A 17,208-nucleotide genomic window follows, 5' to 3' on the forward strand; every position below is an offset into this window, starting at 1 on the left:
ATTATAGACTTGCATGGGCTGTATTTGATATATATTTGTATCAGGGTCTGTAAGACAGACTATTCAAAGCCTTAAAGAAGTTGAACAATATTGCTAAATTTGAGGAGGTAAATACAAATCTGAAATAAATGAAATCACCATGGAAACAGCCAAGTAATGTTTATAACAAGGAATTTTCAGGATGGCTATCATGGCTATAATGGGCACCATATGATGTTCCTGAATAATAAAAGAAAAACTTATTGGTGAGATCACCTAATATCTGCAAAGTTTCACATGCACTGTTGACTATGTGGTTCTGGTGGAAATGACTAAACCATGAAACATTAACAGAATGTTAGAAGGATCATGGTTTTAATTTGGCTCATTTTCTGGTGGACTGACTGATTGTCATTCAAAACGTTATTCAATGATATTATACAAATTTGATAAATAGAGGTTATCACGCGAGTGTGTTTGGGGATGGTAAATATCCTGCATTAGGAATAAACATTGTATTTAGCAAGCCTGGGCGAGCTAAATACATAGTGTCTGTCCTGTCATAACGTTAAGAAGTGTAGTCAGATGTACACACAGCGACAAAACAAAACAAAGGTAACGATTCAAACATATTTCGGCCAAATCCAACTATTTTTATTTGTGGAGAAGGTTTCAAGCCGCAGAGGTCTACAAGCCCAGATATGGCTACTGATCCCGCTTGGCTAGGCCTTGTGCCCTCGCAAAATTGTTTCGAAATTTATATCTCCAAAGTTGCCAAAACTTATAAAATGCCTTAGCTACGTCACAGTTAGACACTGATTTTCAGTATATTAGACTGTTCTGTTGATAATGACAGCAATTATCCCTGTAGTTTATCCAGATTCCCGATGGTTAATTCTGATTCGATCGCCGAATGACGAGGACGACACCATTTTTGTTTATAAACAGTGAAAGTAGTCCTACTTGACCTTTGATATTTGCATCTCTATCCGCATATGACCCCAACGGATATCGTTTTTATCCGTTGGCTTTATCCTGCCGAAAAACCTATCCATTATATGATAATGATAAATATGTATGTCCAATCAAAAGTTATGCCACTTGCCTCCAGCAAAATAACTGAAGGGACAAAGGTAAATGGCAACGGGTCAGCAGAAAAAATTCAGCCCATCTTTTCCCAGTTAAAATATTATACATTCCTAACTTACATCTTTTATGATATTTCTGAAACATGCCCTACAATACAAGCATGGATATACCTTTTATGAAAACAGATTATGCACTTAAAATATACTTTAAATAAGATAGACTAATTCACATAATTTGTAAAACAATTTGCATTTGTTAAACCATTAAATGATTAATTGCTATTTTTGTTGAAAACATGTCAAATCAAGCTTTACCCGTCATGATTTAAGTATTCTTCAAAAAGTGAGACACTCATCCTGCACCCCTCCATCTGGATATCTAGATCCCTGTATGAAGGCTTTCAATCCAGATTCAAATACTGTAGTTCTACAAATGGAAGACTATATGACTGCTTCCCACCAAAGTTTCATGATCGTTCATGTTTTCACATCATGTGTTACCTCTAGGCATGTCATTGATTGGATATTTTAGCATAAATATATCAACTCAAAAGTATCACGAAATATGGATTAACAATATATAAAATTAATCAGTATGTGTATAGATACAATTTACCTATGTACAACTGCAAATAATTTAATGCCCAATATATGACCCAGACTGATCCATTAAATGTCTGAACTTTCTGCCTACTCATTGTTCATCTTAAGCATGGTAATCACAATATATGTAAATGTTTCTCTGGCTGTGAACATGGTGAAGTATCAATATAGTATCAATATTCATAAATTTGTATCCATACAGCATCAATATTACAAATTTACTGATACATTGATATCACAATATAGTTGAATCCATAGTTACCATGGTTAACTCCTTAATTATTAAACTTATGGGTAAGAATCACATATTAGAATACTTCCCACATTTAGGATTGCCATAACCACTCAAAAGTCTATCGCATTACAAATGAGGGGAAGTTGTACCTGGTAATCAATTGAGCTGGCTTCATTGAAATAGGATTAATTCAGATCGTTGGCTAAAATTGGAAAAAGGTGGGACACTTTCTATTTTTGGCTCTGCTTGACAGTGGTGGGGATTAGTACACATTTAATGTCAACAACATCCAAGTATCCAATCTAGAGTAACTGGCAAAGACCATGCTACCAAATTGAATTATTAGTGGTCAATGTACAGATTCTTGGTAAACATCTTACGGGGGATGCTGGAAGGAGCATTGCAGCAAGATTAAACGGCTTCTGTCAAGCATGCCTAATCAGCCAATAACATTAGCTACAAAGACATCACAATAAAGGTCAGGAAGACAATCTTAGTCATTGTTAAGTAAAATTTATGATGGGATTCAAAATGGTCGATAAGATACTTCCTGAAGACAAAAAAAGTCAACCACTTTGTTACGTCTCTATTTCTCGAACACATTATAAAGAAAAAGAATAATTGACATTTATTAGAGCTAATTAGGTTCATTAAAACTTTGTTAACTTCTCCATGTTGATTCCACATACAATGTTCATGAAAACATAAGTAGAACACTAGAAACTGTCAAGGAGTTTACAAGTGCCTTTCAAGATTTTCAAGGAAAATATTTGCAACTGCACAAAACATGCCTAATACCACTTTATTAATAATGAGAACCCACTTCAGAAAAATGATGACTTGACAGAAATTAGGAATGATTAATCACATGAAGAATGTCTAGTGACATAAAGTCCTCAAGTTCACTTCATTTCCTGATTGTTCAATGATACAATTATATTTCATAACCTAAATACTCAAACAATACATAATTTATTACATGCTTTAAACAGCATTCACCTCCTGTGAAGAATACTGGAATACTCTAAACACCTTGACATATATGTAATTCAACAACAGTAACTCATATCCTGACATTTTTTATGGGATGGCGTAGATGTGTTCAACAAAACGTATCTTGTGTGTTTTGATGGGGTCAAAAACAGAAAAGTACTGTCAAACCATCTACTATACTGAGCAGTGTATATGTTTGCACCAACATTCCAATCAGGTATTATTTACTTTTGTACACGGAAACAGTAAAATGTGATCGGGACTAACGTCACTCTACATAATCACAGTGTCACAAACACAACTGCAGAGATAAACACCGTCCTATGCAACTAGCTCATTTCAGACTACTGGCTTATGTAAAATGACTAGATTTTAGAATTAGTCCCTTTAATTTTGTCTAGTCTCAGACTAGAGGACTAGTGGCTGTAGTCTTTGCCTGAAGTTTCAAATTTGACAAAGTACAGGTTTCCTTTCTACACTAAATGGCCATGCTGAAGGTTTTTCCTTAATTCTAGTATTCCCATAGTTAGAAACACTTTGGTTATAGTGGAACTGGGAGTGACCTGTGTGGAGGAACTGTTCGAGTCACAGATTACTTTTCTCCAATATATTTTCATAACATGAAATAAGTACAAGAAAAGAGTGTCACAGGCACTGTAGCTCACCTGGATATATATAGTCAACAGATTAAATGTCAACATAGACACAAATAAAATACTGCTGTCAGTATTGAAATTTAAAACTGACACTAACAGGGTTCAGACAGATCAAGGGCCACTTTCATTGCTCAAAAAGAACATCCTGTTAATTTATTCCCATTAATGATTGACTGCTTCGTCTGTGAGACGGTAGCAATCTTTCCCATATTGTATTAATAGCAATTTCCTTCCTGCAGCATTGACACATCTCCTTGTTTAGGTCTTTTGTCTTCTGCACCATTCATACTTTGAAACCAATGCATGATAACAAACACTTTCCAATGATCTGAAAACAATTGATTAACTTCCGTTTTCTTTCACATGTCAGGGGTGTCGGTGTGACATTCATGACCCAGTTTTGTTTTCAAGGATGATAACATGATAATTCAACTCTGTTATGCAATGTGCAAAAAAATTAATCACCCATTTACATTGTGAGTGATATAAAGTAAAGGAGTACTGGTAATAAGATTCCAGCACTTCAATAGTAAAACAGCAGAATTAAGCACACCAGACAAAGTTAAATTTCAAGCAGTTTTCAAATCTGTATGAACCCTGACTAAAATCTAATTATTTGGTCAAACAGTGATTCCATCAAAAGGAGAAACATGCCAAAGTTCAGTCCGTCAATTTCAGAGAGGAAGTTTACATAGTCACTATCCCTTTGAGAAATTTAACAACAAGGTCAAAACAAGTACCGTTTTCAACGTAATAAGCTCCCTGCTCTAATAAGCTATTTGCCAATATATTGCAGCGTTAGAAATTGGCACTAGTCCTGTAGTCCTTACCAAACTGTCCAATAGTAAAGGTATCCTAAGGACTAGTAGAAATTGGCCCATTTTAAGAGTTTTGCTATATGCTATCATTATAAGGACTAGTGGACAAAAACTGTTAGTTTCTAACCGTGTATTGGCTAGTGAACAACCCCAATTAGCACCCCTTCCTATTGATCAATGTACACAAGACTTATATATTCGTGTTTAATACACACTAGTGTGTTAAATGCACCCTTAATTATGGGCAATTAAATTCTAGAAAATATATCTGTCATGTATGATACGCACATACGTTTCTTTTGTATCATTTCAGGCTGGTAGCATAAAACACAAAATTTACGATCTTTCAACTCTGTATTTGATATATAATATACAAATATATAAGAGCCCCCTATTTCTAATTTTGAGAGCGCCCTGGGCGCTTTACGTTGAATATGGTACTATACATGTAACAAATTTCATTCAGCTTCATTGGTCAAGTGGTTTCCAAGGAGCTAATGCTTACAGTGCAAGGAAATGCATTTTAACAGAAATTGAGAGCATGCATGGTCAAAGTGCAAAGGTTAATTAAAGGGTCAAAATTGACTGCGAAAGACAGAGCATATGTACTAAGCCTCACTACTAGCTACACATATACTGTAATTTTACTTCATTTTAAAGAGACATTATGGAGTAATGGCCATTAGAAGTTTCAGCTGTCAGTGTTATCAAAGCGCAAAAGTCAAACCAACACAAAAAATTGAAATATCGTAAAAATATAGAACATATGTAGGCACCTCTACTTTCTACACATGTAATAAATTTTATTCCATTTTAAAAAATAATGGCTGAGTAATGGTCATATATAGATTTTTCAATATGGCTTCTCTGGCAGCCATACTAAATTCTGATCTGAACATCTTGAAGAAATCGGGGTATCATCATTGTCGGAACCAGCATGTGAAGACTAAGCTTGATAGCTTTGTTGGTCCAGTGGTTTCTAAGGAGATGTTTATGACGGACAACACACAATGAACGCAATGACATAAGCTCAGTTGACTTTCAGTCAGGTGAGCTAAAAACACGCACACCCACCCACGTTAAAGCTAAATGAAAAAAATGAATGAACTCTGATCATACCAATCATGTCATGGCCACCTTATACACATCATATGAGGAACGATTCATAGCGTACAGACCTGAGTCTTTGTTTTCTAGCCAAGCAACACAATATCATCAATCCATCAGTGATTTTTTGCAACTTTGGCATGATGAAAGCTGCTATCACTATATCAGTTGACAGTTAATATAAATCGTTTTTACTCCTGCAGCAAAACAACTGACTACCATAACCTGTCTCAGTAGCAAGCATTCTCGCACAAATGTCAATTACTTTGAGGACATATGCAAAAAGCTCCAAGACAAAACAACATATTTCGTGTCACTGGTGAGTGGTGACACGTTTACGCATGGAATACTATGTGGACATTTATAACAAAATCAGTTGCTTTCCATCGTAGGCAATGGACAAAAACAAATCTGCTTCACTATATCAAGACTTTATTCCATCACACGAGTTTATGTAAGATATTATTATAGATGAGGCAGTTTTCATATCCATAATTGTTAATTTTTCTTCCCTTCGACGATAATTCAGATCTTTTTAGCCAACCCAATACTCGCCTGCCCTTAAACATTCAACAATTGCATTGTTAGTCCAACACGATTTCTTTTATCTGCATGAGACTGTACTGGCATACAACAAAGACAGCAAAATGTATTCGCAGCTCAACATCAAAACTAACACTCCACAAACCAAACAATAACTTAATCATGTTTGATGTGATCAGATGTAACCATGGTAACAAGTTATTTTCTTCTGAGTACAACAGCAGTGCTGGATATTACCAGACAGCAAGCATTTTATACTTGTCTACTAACTGCATTGTCTCATACAGTGGAAGTTGTCTAAAACCATACTGGATGCATTTAAGACTGATTTAGACAGCAGTCTAGAATAGACGTAAATCCAATTCAAGCAAGAGTTACATCCCTTGGTATCTCGCACACAATAAACAGTCAATCTTGGCACCAATCTAAGTTGTAAACACATAGTTTATTGATGAGAGAACAAAATTACTGGACATTTTTGAGATTTGGACACAGTAAGATTTGTGAAGAGTGCATCAGGACCAGTGAACATCAATTATATTTGACGTGATAAGCGCCTCTCTCTAATAAGCCTTTCGGTGCGCTTTTCATATTCTTTGGAATTATTAAATAGACATACTACAACAACTGTGACATTGAGGTGCATGACAATATAGCTTTACACATCAAAGTGGCTGTATTGCTAGCTCTCCAAAGGGCTTTGATGACAGCATGTGAAGGATAAATACGTACATGGAAATAGTTTTTCATGTTCAGGATATTTTCTCGGAAAGTTATGTTCATCTATATTTGTAGATCCATCTAAAATGAAACAGTTGAAAAACACATGAATGGACTGAGCAAAATTTGACGATAAGCCAGTTTACTCGTGTGCAGTGCTTGCATTGTTGGCTTCGCTGTGCAGAGCTTTTGTTTGAGAACTGAATCAGGCATGTGATGTCACACTTTGAAATGATTTCATGGATGATTTAAAAACACACAGAACCGTCGACGTACTGCCCCTTTAATTCTGGATTAGACAGACAATACTTGATGATAAGTGAATATGAAGACAGTTTTCAACTGCCTAAAATACTTGAGGCAAACTTCTTGGCTTGACATCTCTATTATCTATACATAAAACTTTTGCCAGGTAATTTTCAGCAGAACTCTGAAATAGAGTGCTTTTTATCATCTTTCAAACTACAAATGGTACAAAGTTTGTAGAAACTTTTGATCGCTGATCAAGTTTCATTATCAACAGCTGTTACAAGAATGGGCTTGTGTAATGATCATTCAATGTCAATCATTCATTGTGTCATAATCATGTAGAGGTGAGCCAGAAACGTCGACCTTCACCTCCTACACTGTTTATGAATAGTTGTCAGTAGGCATCTTTAAAAAGATGAAGTTATTATTTTCAAGAAATATGCATTGCAATATAGCTGAATAATACAACAAAAGTTGTAAGAGAAAAATAAAGGACCTGGGTCCCATTGCACAAAGCGTTCTTAGCCCTAAGGTGATCATAACTACCATTTTTTAACCTAGACTTACGATAATCATAGTGCTAAGATCACTTTGTGCAACGGGATCTGGATTTCTCTTGGCAAAGTCTACCAGTTTGATATTACCTGACACCAATTCGAATTAATGTACATTATACAGATGATCTGCACAACTGATGCACAACAATTCACATCAATGATGCTATTAAAATTGGTTCAATTACTTAACAAGTGAGTTCACTTCAGGATTCAATCCTCTTTGACTGTTAATATATTAGTCAAGAAGAGATATCGCAAAATCAAATAAACAAAGCTTACAAACAAAATGGTAGTCATGCTCATTTACTTCTTTGATCACTTGCCTTTTGTTCAAGGAAGACAAAATGTTGATTGGAAACATTCACTGATTCCAACATGCCTACAGATAAGCCATTTGTCATTTGCCAATGACACTTCTAGCATGGTAGTTTGGTTGAAGTAAGGCACTACCCTTAAACAGTGTCAATCTTGGCAACCCATGGGTATCTATAGCAACAATTACAAAATATATCATGATCCAGTAGAAATTAATGATGGTCCTGGGGTCTTTGATGTTTGCTGCTATTGATGGACCCCCAAATCATTAATTATTAACATTTGGATTGACAAGGGTTCATCGACAAGGTTATCTTTCATACTTAATATTGAATACTGATGATCTATATCTATTTTCCCAACACTGTGTACATCTTACCCCAATACAGCAATAAAAGCCAGTTAAAAAAGGCTGTACACTAAAATTTAAGCACTTTTAGTGAAAAGTGCTTGAAAACAACATAAAGTTCTATTTTTAACAGGACATACACCCAAGTACATGATGTTTCAATCAACTTGTTAACTTGTTATTGGGAGGGTCTCATGTGAAACAATACACACTGTAAATAAAATCTCATTCCCAGTACAAGAAAAGAAATACTGTCACAAGAGAAACGATTTGTTCCATGATAATGTTTATTTATGACAAGTATGTTTTAAAATTGCAATAATTTACTTTAATGTTATAATTATTTTAGTGACTGCTTGAATTATTGAGTAATTTTCTGTGCGTGTCTGATGGAAGCCATGAAGATGAAAGACATCTGGAGTCTGTTATACAGTAATTATTGCTGTGTTTATAAATTTCTAGTTGCCAATCATACAATCGCTCTACGATCCTCCCTTTTCTAGTTTGGTGGATAATGGAGTAGGCCATGTTGTGATCAAAGAAATAGTGGTTGAAATACCATGCAATTAACATCATCAACATCCTGCAATCTGCATAACACCAAAAACACAACAACGGACTCAAGCTGACAACACTTGTCAGAAGATAGGCATCATGAGAATACCTTTTCCATCTGATCACGCACCGGCTGATCTCTCAACTAGCTACTCGGTGCAAAAGCTTTGAGTCACTATCTTCGGTCAAATATACAAGTGAAAGTGGCTCCTCTCAAGTGACAGTGCTGCTACCTATTGTTATAAGGATATATTTCTGAAGCATACCTGTAACAAGAGAAGGATATTCAGTTTCAAAAGTATATTGTCACATGTGAAACATATCATTGATAAATTAACATTGTTATTACCATTGGAACAACATTTCATTGCAGTACACTTGACATGCAACTGATATTTGTGAATAAACTATTCTTGTCATCACACAAACAAGTTTGTCAAATTCTTAGGTAACGAAGGAATTAATAATACAATACCAACATTATCTATTGACTAATACAACACACTATGTCATCCATCATTCATGTGCACATACTAAATTGCATCGAAAACATAAGTGTTCACAATTAATTGATTTGAGAAAATATGGGTTAATAACTTAATTAGAACTGAACTGAACATGTTAAACAAGTTATCATTGATATGGCAAATCTCTCGCCTTCATTATGAAAATAATCTCTCAGTTGGAAATGCAATGCATCTGATCACTGCTGATGCTTATCTCTGTAACAAAAGGTTCATCATGCAGTCATCATACTTTTCTTCTGATACATTACACATACTAGTCATGAATAATGCACATGTACACATGATGTAACAGGCTTAGAAATTAGCACTAGCCCTGACCAGTCTTGTTAATGTTAAAGGTATCCTAAAGGCTACTAGAATTTCAAACATTTTGGGGATATTGTGATATTATCACTATTCGGGCAAGTAGTCTTTCTTGGTTAATTTCTATCCCTGATAAAGTATACATTACATGGTAGAGTATAATACACACAAATATATGCTAGAAATGAACCTTTCTCCTTCATGTTTTTTTCAAGTAGCACTTTCACTCCTATGACAAAACAAACCAAACTTAAAATCAAATAATTATCTCTTTTTTTTCGATTTAATGTTTGATTAACACTGTACCGGTATGTTAATGTAGTGAGAATGACATTTAATAAATATTTGTAAAGGTGGATAGACCTATTATGTCAGTAGCATATAACCTACTACAGTATTTATAACACATAACCAAATTATTAGTTAGTCCTTTAACATCAAGTCATACTGCTACAGATAATAAACAGCTCTGTCATCATTTATGTTTTATAACAGTGTAGCCATACTTCAGCTTTGTAGTGTCACTGGGGATACTGCAGACAGCATGCGTAACCACTGAAGTCACTCTACAATTATAATGTCACCTATTCAAGTAGTGTTAATTGATAGCAGGCCACTGACAAACAGATTTTCAAAATGTCCTGAAAGTAATATTGATTGATAAGAAATATATTACCTGTAGGAAAATTTAGTGACTTGCTTTATTTTGTGTCATCAGGAATGGAGACTGGCATTAGTCCCACAGCCCAAGCCAAAATACTTAATGTAGATAAGGATTACCAATTGAAATAGTACTAATTGAATTTACTGGTATTCTAATGTATATCATTATGAGTAGTAATAACTTACATGGGTTGGTCATTCCTAAATTACAGTCTGTCATCAAAATGGGGGTGGGGGTGGGGGTATCCTGGGGTCGTTTTTTTAAAACATTCATAGGGTTAATTTAGACAAGGATCCCTTGACTTTCCTAATTAATTTTAAACACTGATATTGCATCTAAATAATTTGTGCTTACAAAAACAATAAAGTTGGTAGTATGTTCAGATTGGAGGTTATGAGAAACTGATCAATGATGCACTGAGAGGCAACATATGTAATTGATTATTCAGCAATGATTTGACCTGACCTGCACTGCCATAAACAACACTGTGAAATACTCCCAACAAATAACAATAATTATCAAGGTAAAATTCCTGTGAAGCTCACCAAAGCATTAGGATTCCTATATACCCAACATTACACAAACAGGGGCGCCAACCTAAGAGAACATGTACAATTTGATATAGTTTTAGTTCCTTCCCCCTTGTTAGAATGGAGAGCATACAAGTTAAAGATAACAAAGTTTGGTATCTGATTTTCAATGAAAAATGTCCGTCACGTGTAACTATTTCAAGGTGGAGGTATAAATATTGTGTATTTGATATGCTAACGAATACAATTCTAGTCTTTTATGTTAACCAGTCGTACAGTTCTTCACAAGTTCATTGAAACAATAATTCAGGTTTAGTTCAACATTGTAACAGTGCTAAGAATGGCGTTTTCATCCTGTTATAGTAATAATATATGTGTACATAACAAGACGTCCAAAGACTCACCTAGATTACGTAGCTCCAATTATCCAGAATCAGTTGTATGAAATGTGTACTTATCAGCCTTCACCTGTCATAAAAGCAGACGCTTTTCGCATCTCTCGCAGACCCTCACATTTGCCGGAAGTTGCTTAATTTTTAGCGCCCCCTGGTGCCTGCATTACAGAGTGTGGGGAAACTACTCTACGCTACTCGGGGAGGATCTCTATCAGAACAAAGTATCCAGGTTAAAATAAACATATTGCAATTAGAACATTCCTATTTCCAATAATTTACAGGAAGTACAAATCACAGAAATATAATTTAAAATAGGTGAACTTGCTTCCAGAGTAAATGCAGAAACGTTATGCGGAAGAGTGATTTATGTACATACAGGATAATATGGTTATATCATGACAGGTAATTTAATTATTGGGGATGGGGTGGGGCACAGGATAATATAGTTATATCATGACAGGTAATTTATTTATTGGGGGCGGGGGTGGGGGGTGCCATAATAAAATAATTCAAATACCAATTTCGAAATTTGAACATTATTTACAGTGCCTTAGCCAGAAAGAGTGAGTGAGTTGTGTAAAATAAATATATCCGGTTTCATAACACGTCGTTGGCCACTTACATTTTAGTTATTAACATCATCTGTCAATATTGCGATATATGAAAAAAAGTCAACGCCAGATAATAACCAGTCTAGAATATCCGCCGAAACAGATTCCATTTGGCGTACCATTCCCGGTAACACCATGTCCAAACAAACCGTTGCACTTTCCTCTCACAAAATATTAATTCTAGACGTTTATAGTCGACATACAGACCTTTCATCTATGTGAATCTAGCCGTGTATAGTCGACATACAGACCTTTCATCTATGTTAATCTAGACGTGTATAGACGACATACAGACCTTTCATCTATGTGAATCTAGACATGAAACAGTTGACATATAGACCTTTCATCTATATGAATCTAGACATGAAGCAGTCGACATACAGACCTTTCATCTATATGAATCTAGACATGAAACAGTCGACATACAGACCTTTCATCTATATGAATCTAGACATGAAACAGTCGACATACAGACCTTTCATCTATGTGAATCTAGACATGAAACAGTCGACACACAGACCTTTCATCTATATGAATCTAGACATGAAACAGTCGACATACAGACCTTTCATCGATGTGAATCTAGACGTGTATAGTCGACATACAGACCTTTCATCTATGTGAATCTAGCCGTGTATAGTCGACATACAGACCTTTCATCTATGTGAATCTAGACGTGTATAGCCGACATACAGACCTTTCATCTATGTGAATCTAGACATGAAACAGTCGACATACAGACCTTTCATCTATATGAATCTAGACATGAAACAGTCGACATACAGACCTTTCATCTATATGAATCTAGACATGAAACAGTCGACATACAGACCTTTCATCTATGTGAATCTAGACGTGTATAGCCGACATGTAGACCTTTCATCTATGTGAATCTAGACATGTATAGTCGACATGTAGACCTTTCATCGATGGGAACCTAGACATGTACAGTCGACATACAGATCTTTCACCTATGTGAATCTAGACGTGTATAGTCGACATGTAGACCTTTCATCTATGTGAATCTAGACATGTACAGTCGACATACAGACCTTTAATCTATGGGAACCTAGACATGTACAGTCGACATGAAGACCTTTAATCTATGGGAACCTAGACATGTACAGTCGACATGAAGACCCTTAATCTATGGGAACCTAGACATGTACAGTCGACATACAGACCTTTCAACTCTGGGAACCTAGACATGTATAGTCGACATACAGACCTTTCATCTCTGGGAACCTAGACATGTACAGTCGACATACAGACCTTTCATCTATGGGAACCTAGACATGTACAGTCGACATACAGACCTTTTATCTATGGGAACCTAGACACTGTATAGGCAAACCAAGGCGTCAAAGGCAAATCACTGTGCGCCACCTTGAGTTGCGTCAGCGTGGCCCGCAAGACCCCTGCTAATAGGTTATGATTCACATTCAACCTGATTATGACGCTTCATGGGCTTATGGGCTTCAATGTGACTGTCATACAACAGAAGTGAGTGAGTGAGTGAGTATGCTTTAACGCTGCTTTTAGCAATATTCCAGCAATATGACGGCGGGGACACTAGAAATGGGTTTCAAATGGTACCAATTTGGGGAATCGAACCGGGTCTTCCACGTGACGAACGAAAACCTTAACCTCATCGCCCCTGTACAATACAAAGGTTGACCGCGAGCGAAAGATGCCATATATTCTTAACTGGGCGTTGATTCTAGACTATAGGATCGTTCTCCATACGGTAAACTTGGCCATATTTTGGTTAAAAAATACTCTGATCGGACCACTTTAAAGTCCTTCCATGTTTGATTAAAGTAATTCAAACCCAACCCGTTTCAGTTCGAGGTATATCAGTCAACGCAGTGTCTCAATATCAGGCTCAGTACCATAGTCCCTCGTTATCTCTTACAAGGGGAGTCAAGGTGAGGTACACATACTTATACGTATTGTTTGTGTCCCACATTATTCCAAATTTACCCTGTGTGGGGTCTGGGTTCCATGCTCACCGCAGGAGCGGGCTCGTTGCTCACTGGTTTTCCTGGACTCGAATATTAACATTTACAGGATAATGTATCCATTTTCTACACGATCTAAGAAATACAAACACTTTGAGGTATAGAGGTTATACACGGCCAGGCTACATATTAGGAGGAAACATCTCCATGCATCATCTTTACGTTCAACGCACCCACCTCTCTCTCTCTCTCTCTCTCTCTCTCTCTCTCTCTCTCTCTCTCTCTCTCTCTGTGTCTGTATTACACTTATTTGGGAAGGGGCATGAAAAACTGGACATTGCTTTTTCAGTGAGGGTCATAAACAACATGTATTAGGGAAGGGTAATTATTTTCAGTACATGAGTGCATAAAAAACCTCCCCCTATTACTGTTAAAAACGGCGTTAAATCCAACTCACTCACTCACTCGAACCTCATTTAAGCTTTTTTAAGTTCATGGCTTAAGAACTAGTGTCCTGGGGGCGTGGGCAAATCATGCCATGTGTACCCAACCGGTATACCATTCCTAAAATACCAGGTTCGTGAATATTAATTCCTCCCGATATTAACAGCATACCCGTCTCGGTAAATATGGTGTTTAAGTCTTCATTGGGTACTGAATCGGTCTTTACTGAATCTTTGGTTCATAAACAGTCGATGACGCTGGATATGCCTCAAAATGAAAATATTCTAAATGTGGGCCGCCTACTGGAATTTGTGCAACTCTGCATTCATTTACGTTTTGATAGTTTTAATTGTCTATAAATCACACCTTTGTGTAAGATCCATCTTAGTTTGTTTTAAATCATCGTAAATATTATCGAGTTCGATATGATCTTTCTCAGAAAGGGAATTCTTGCGGACAATATTAATACTGAACCCGGTTTCAGAACAGGGGTTGGACTCGCCTATGGATAGCACTCCTTGGCAGGGTAGTTTCTGTATACCGAGGTCTACCTCGGGTATATTTACGAGTTCAGGTACATTCGGGTCCACACGGCTATTCCGGGTAACCTACTAACTACATCGATAACTCATTGGATTTCAGGAACTTGTTCTGATAAAGGTCAAATCAGCGGTTTCATGACCTCATATCAGGGTATCGTAGATAGCGGAATCTATGTTGAGTGGACACTACTCGTTACCTACATACGACATCGCTAAGGCGCATTGGATTTGAGGAGTCGCGCCGTTGATGGTCAAAGGGGAGTAACTGTAAATCCTGTTTACCATTTGCTAAAAAGATCTACCTCCCTTTCAAGCTCCTCACAGCGATAGTACGTTCCCGGAGCTCTCTATACTATCGCTGCCACCAGTCAAAACTCCCCACTGTGAATAGGTGGCCACAACCATGCTTGGAGTTGAACTCGCAGCCGAATGACCGTTATGTTTACAAACAAGTGATGACTGTCGTGACGCCGAATACACTTATCGCTGCTAAATTACTTTCTTCGTTTGTCAAATTGAATTTCTGTTTCATTAAAACTATCGTGTTATTGATATAGTAAGAATGTAAGGGAGAAGTTGGTTGATTTTCCGTTAGTCTGCAATCTCGAACCAATCTGATTATCAAAACAACAAAGTGAATTCATCTGGAAAACATGGTCAGTCGTAAACCTTTTCAAATTGAAATATGATGGCATTCCCAGAGACATAAAAAAAGTATAAACGTTACTACATATGGGGTTGGAGGGCAAATTTCAAGATTCTTGAAATGGCCGCGCCCACACTGGTGGCAGCGCAAGCTCCTCACAGCGATAGTACGTTCCCGGAGCTCTCTATACTATCGCTGCCACCAGTCAAAACTCCCCACTGTGAATAGGTGGCCACAACCATGCTTGGAGTTGGACTCGCAACCGAATGACCGTTATGTTTACAAACAAGTGACGACTGTCGTGACGCCGAATACACTTACCCCTGCTAAATTACTTTCTTTATTTGTCAAGTTGAATTTCTGTTTCATTAAAACTGTCATGTAATTGATATAGTAAGAATGTAAGGGAGAAGTTGGTTGATTTTCCGTTAGTCTGCAATCTCGAACCAATCTGATTATCAAAACAACAAAGTAAATTCATCTGGAAAACATGGTCAGTCGTAAACCTTTTCAAACTGAAATAGGATGGCATTCCCAAAGACATAAACAAAAATATAAACGTTACTACATATGGGGTTAGAGGGCAAATTTCAAGATTCTTGAAATGGCCGCGCCCACACTGGTGGCAGCGATGTTACCGAGAGTGTAACGAAGGTGTCACGCGCTGGGAAGGAGCTTGGTGGCAGCGATGTTACCGAGAGTGTAACGAAGGTGTCACGCGCTGGGAAGGAGCTTGCCTCCCTTTCAGACAAGGGACATAACTCTTGATTTTGTTGTACGCGATAAGCTCCCTTTGATTGAGGGCCAACAAGCTCCTTCCCAGCGCGTGACACCTTCGTTACGCTCTCGGTAACATAGTATAGAGAGCTCCGCGAACGGGCTATCACTGTAAGGAGTTTGGAGGGCCCACGCCCAGGCTCCTCAACAGTGATAGACGTTCGCGGAGCTCTCTATACTATGTTACCGAGAGTGTAACGAAGGCGCTGGGAAGGAGCTTGTGCTGAGTTGAGGCAAGGGAGTTAACTCTTGTATCACACGATTACCTCCCTTTAACCATAAACAAAACCACTACCGACTATCAGGTGGTCTTTTGTGACGGTTTTTTTCGTCGTCAAATCCATTTTTAGAAGAAACTGAATTCACGTAGATCTAACTGAACGATCTTTGTGACAGCGATGATGTAGAAAGAGAAACGAAGATGTCACGCACCGTTTGAAAGAGTTTGAGCTCGAATGGGATATCGCTGTGAGGTGCTTGCAATTATTTTTTGTACATACGCGATTACTTCCCTTTGACCATAAACAAAACCACTACCGACAACCAGGTAGTCTGTTGCAATTTTTTTTGTTTTATGCCAATCTCATTAAAATCAGATCTAAGTTCTCGCTGCCGCTAAACAAAGATCTGAGGACATCCCATTACGAGTCATGTCAGAACCACCTTTCGCGACCACTGAAATGAAGTCGACATCAGCCAATAAGAAAGCAGCTTTCTCGAGCTTTACGGCGCTCGTTTCAACCTGGCGACTTCCATTTCAGTCTACGCTTGAAAAATATGTTGACACAGTTCTCGATTAAAATTTTGAAAAGGGAACAAACGAACATTCTTATGTCTTATATATGGTTGAGATTGTATGGCAGTGCTTCCCACGTACCGTGCAACGCCACTTCCGTTCAAATGTTTATCCCATGGAAGCGAGAGCTAGATAGACGATGATTTTGAAGGAATCAGTCGTACGGGCCGTAACTGTCGTTCGGGATACCCCGTGTTAACGTTTTCGAGGTTGCATGATTAGAAAACACATTCCGACTGTTACTT

At 37.3% G+C, this 17,208-nt stretch overlaps 1 protein-coding gene across 1 annotated transcript in view; it reads right to left on the reverse strand.

The window, feature by feature from the left end:
* The window catches only part of LOC139462572 (cAMP-dependent protein kinase inhibitor gamma-like), a 63,842-nt gene extending 54,881 nt beyond the window's left edge, over positions 1-8,961 (reverse strand). Inside the window, exon 1 of the mRNA XM_071244499.1 lies at positions 8,877-8,961. Coding sequence (XP_071100600.1) covers positions 8,877-8,885 — 9 coding nt within the window. The 5' untranslated portion in view covers positions 8,886-8,961. The remainder of the gene's footprint in view (positions 1-8,876) is intronic.
* Between the last annotated feature and the right edge of the window lie 8,247 nt (positions 8,962-17,208).

Source organism: Haliotis cracherodii, unplaced genomic scaffold (genome assembly GCF_022045235.1).
Source record: "Haliotis cracherodii isolate W230 unplaced genomic scaffold, xgHalCrac1.p SCAF_1, whole genome shotgun sequence".
Classification (NCBI taxonomy): Eukaryota; Metazoa; Mollusca; class Gastropoda; order Lepetellida; family Haliotidae; genus Haliotis; species Haliotis cracherodii.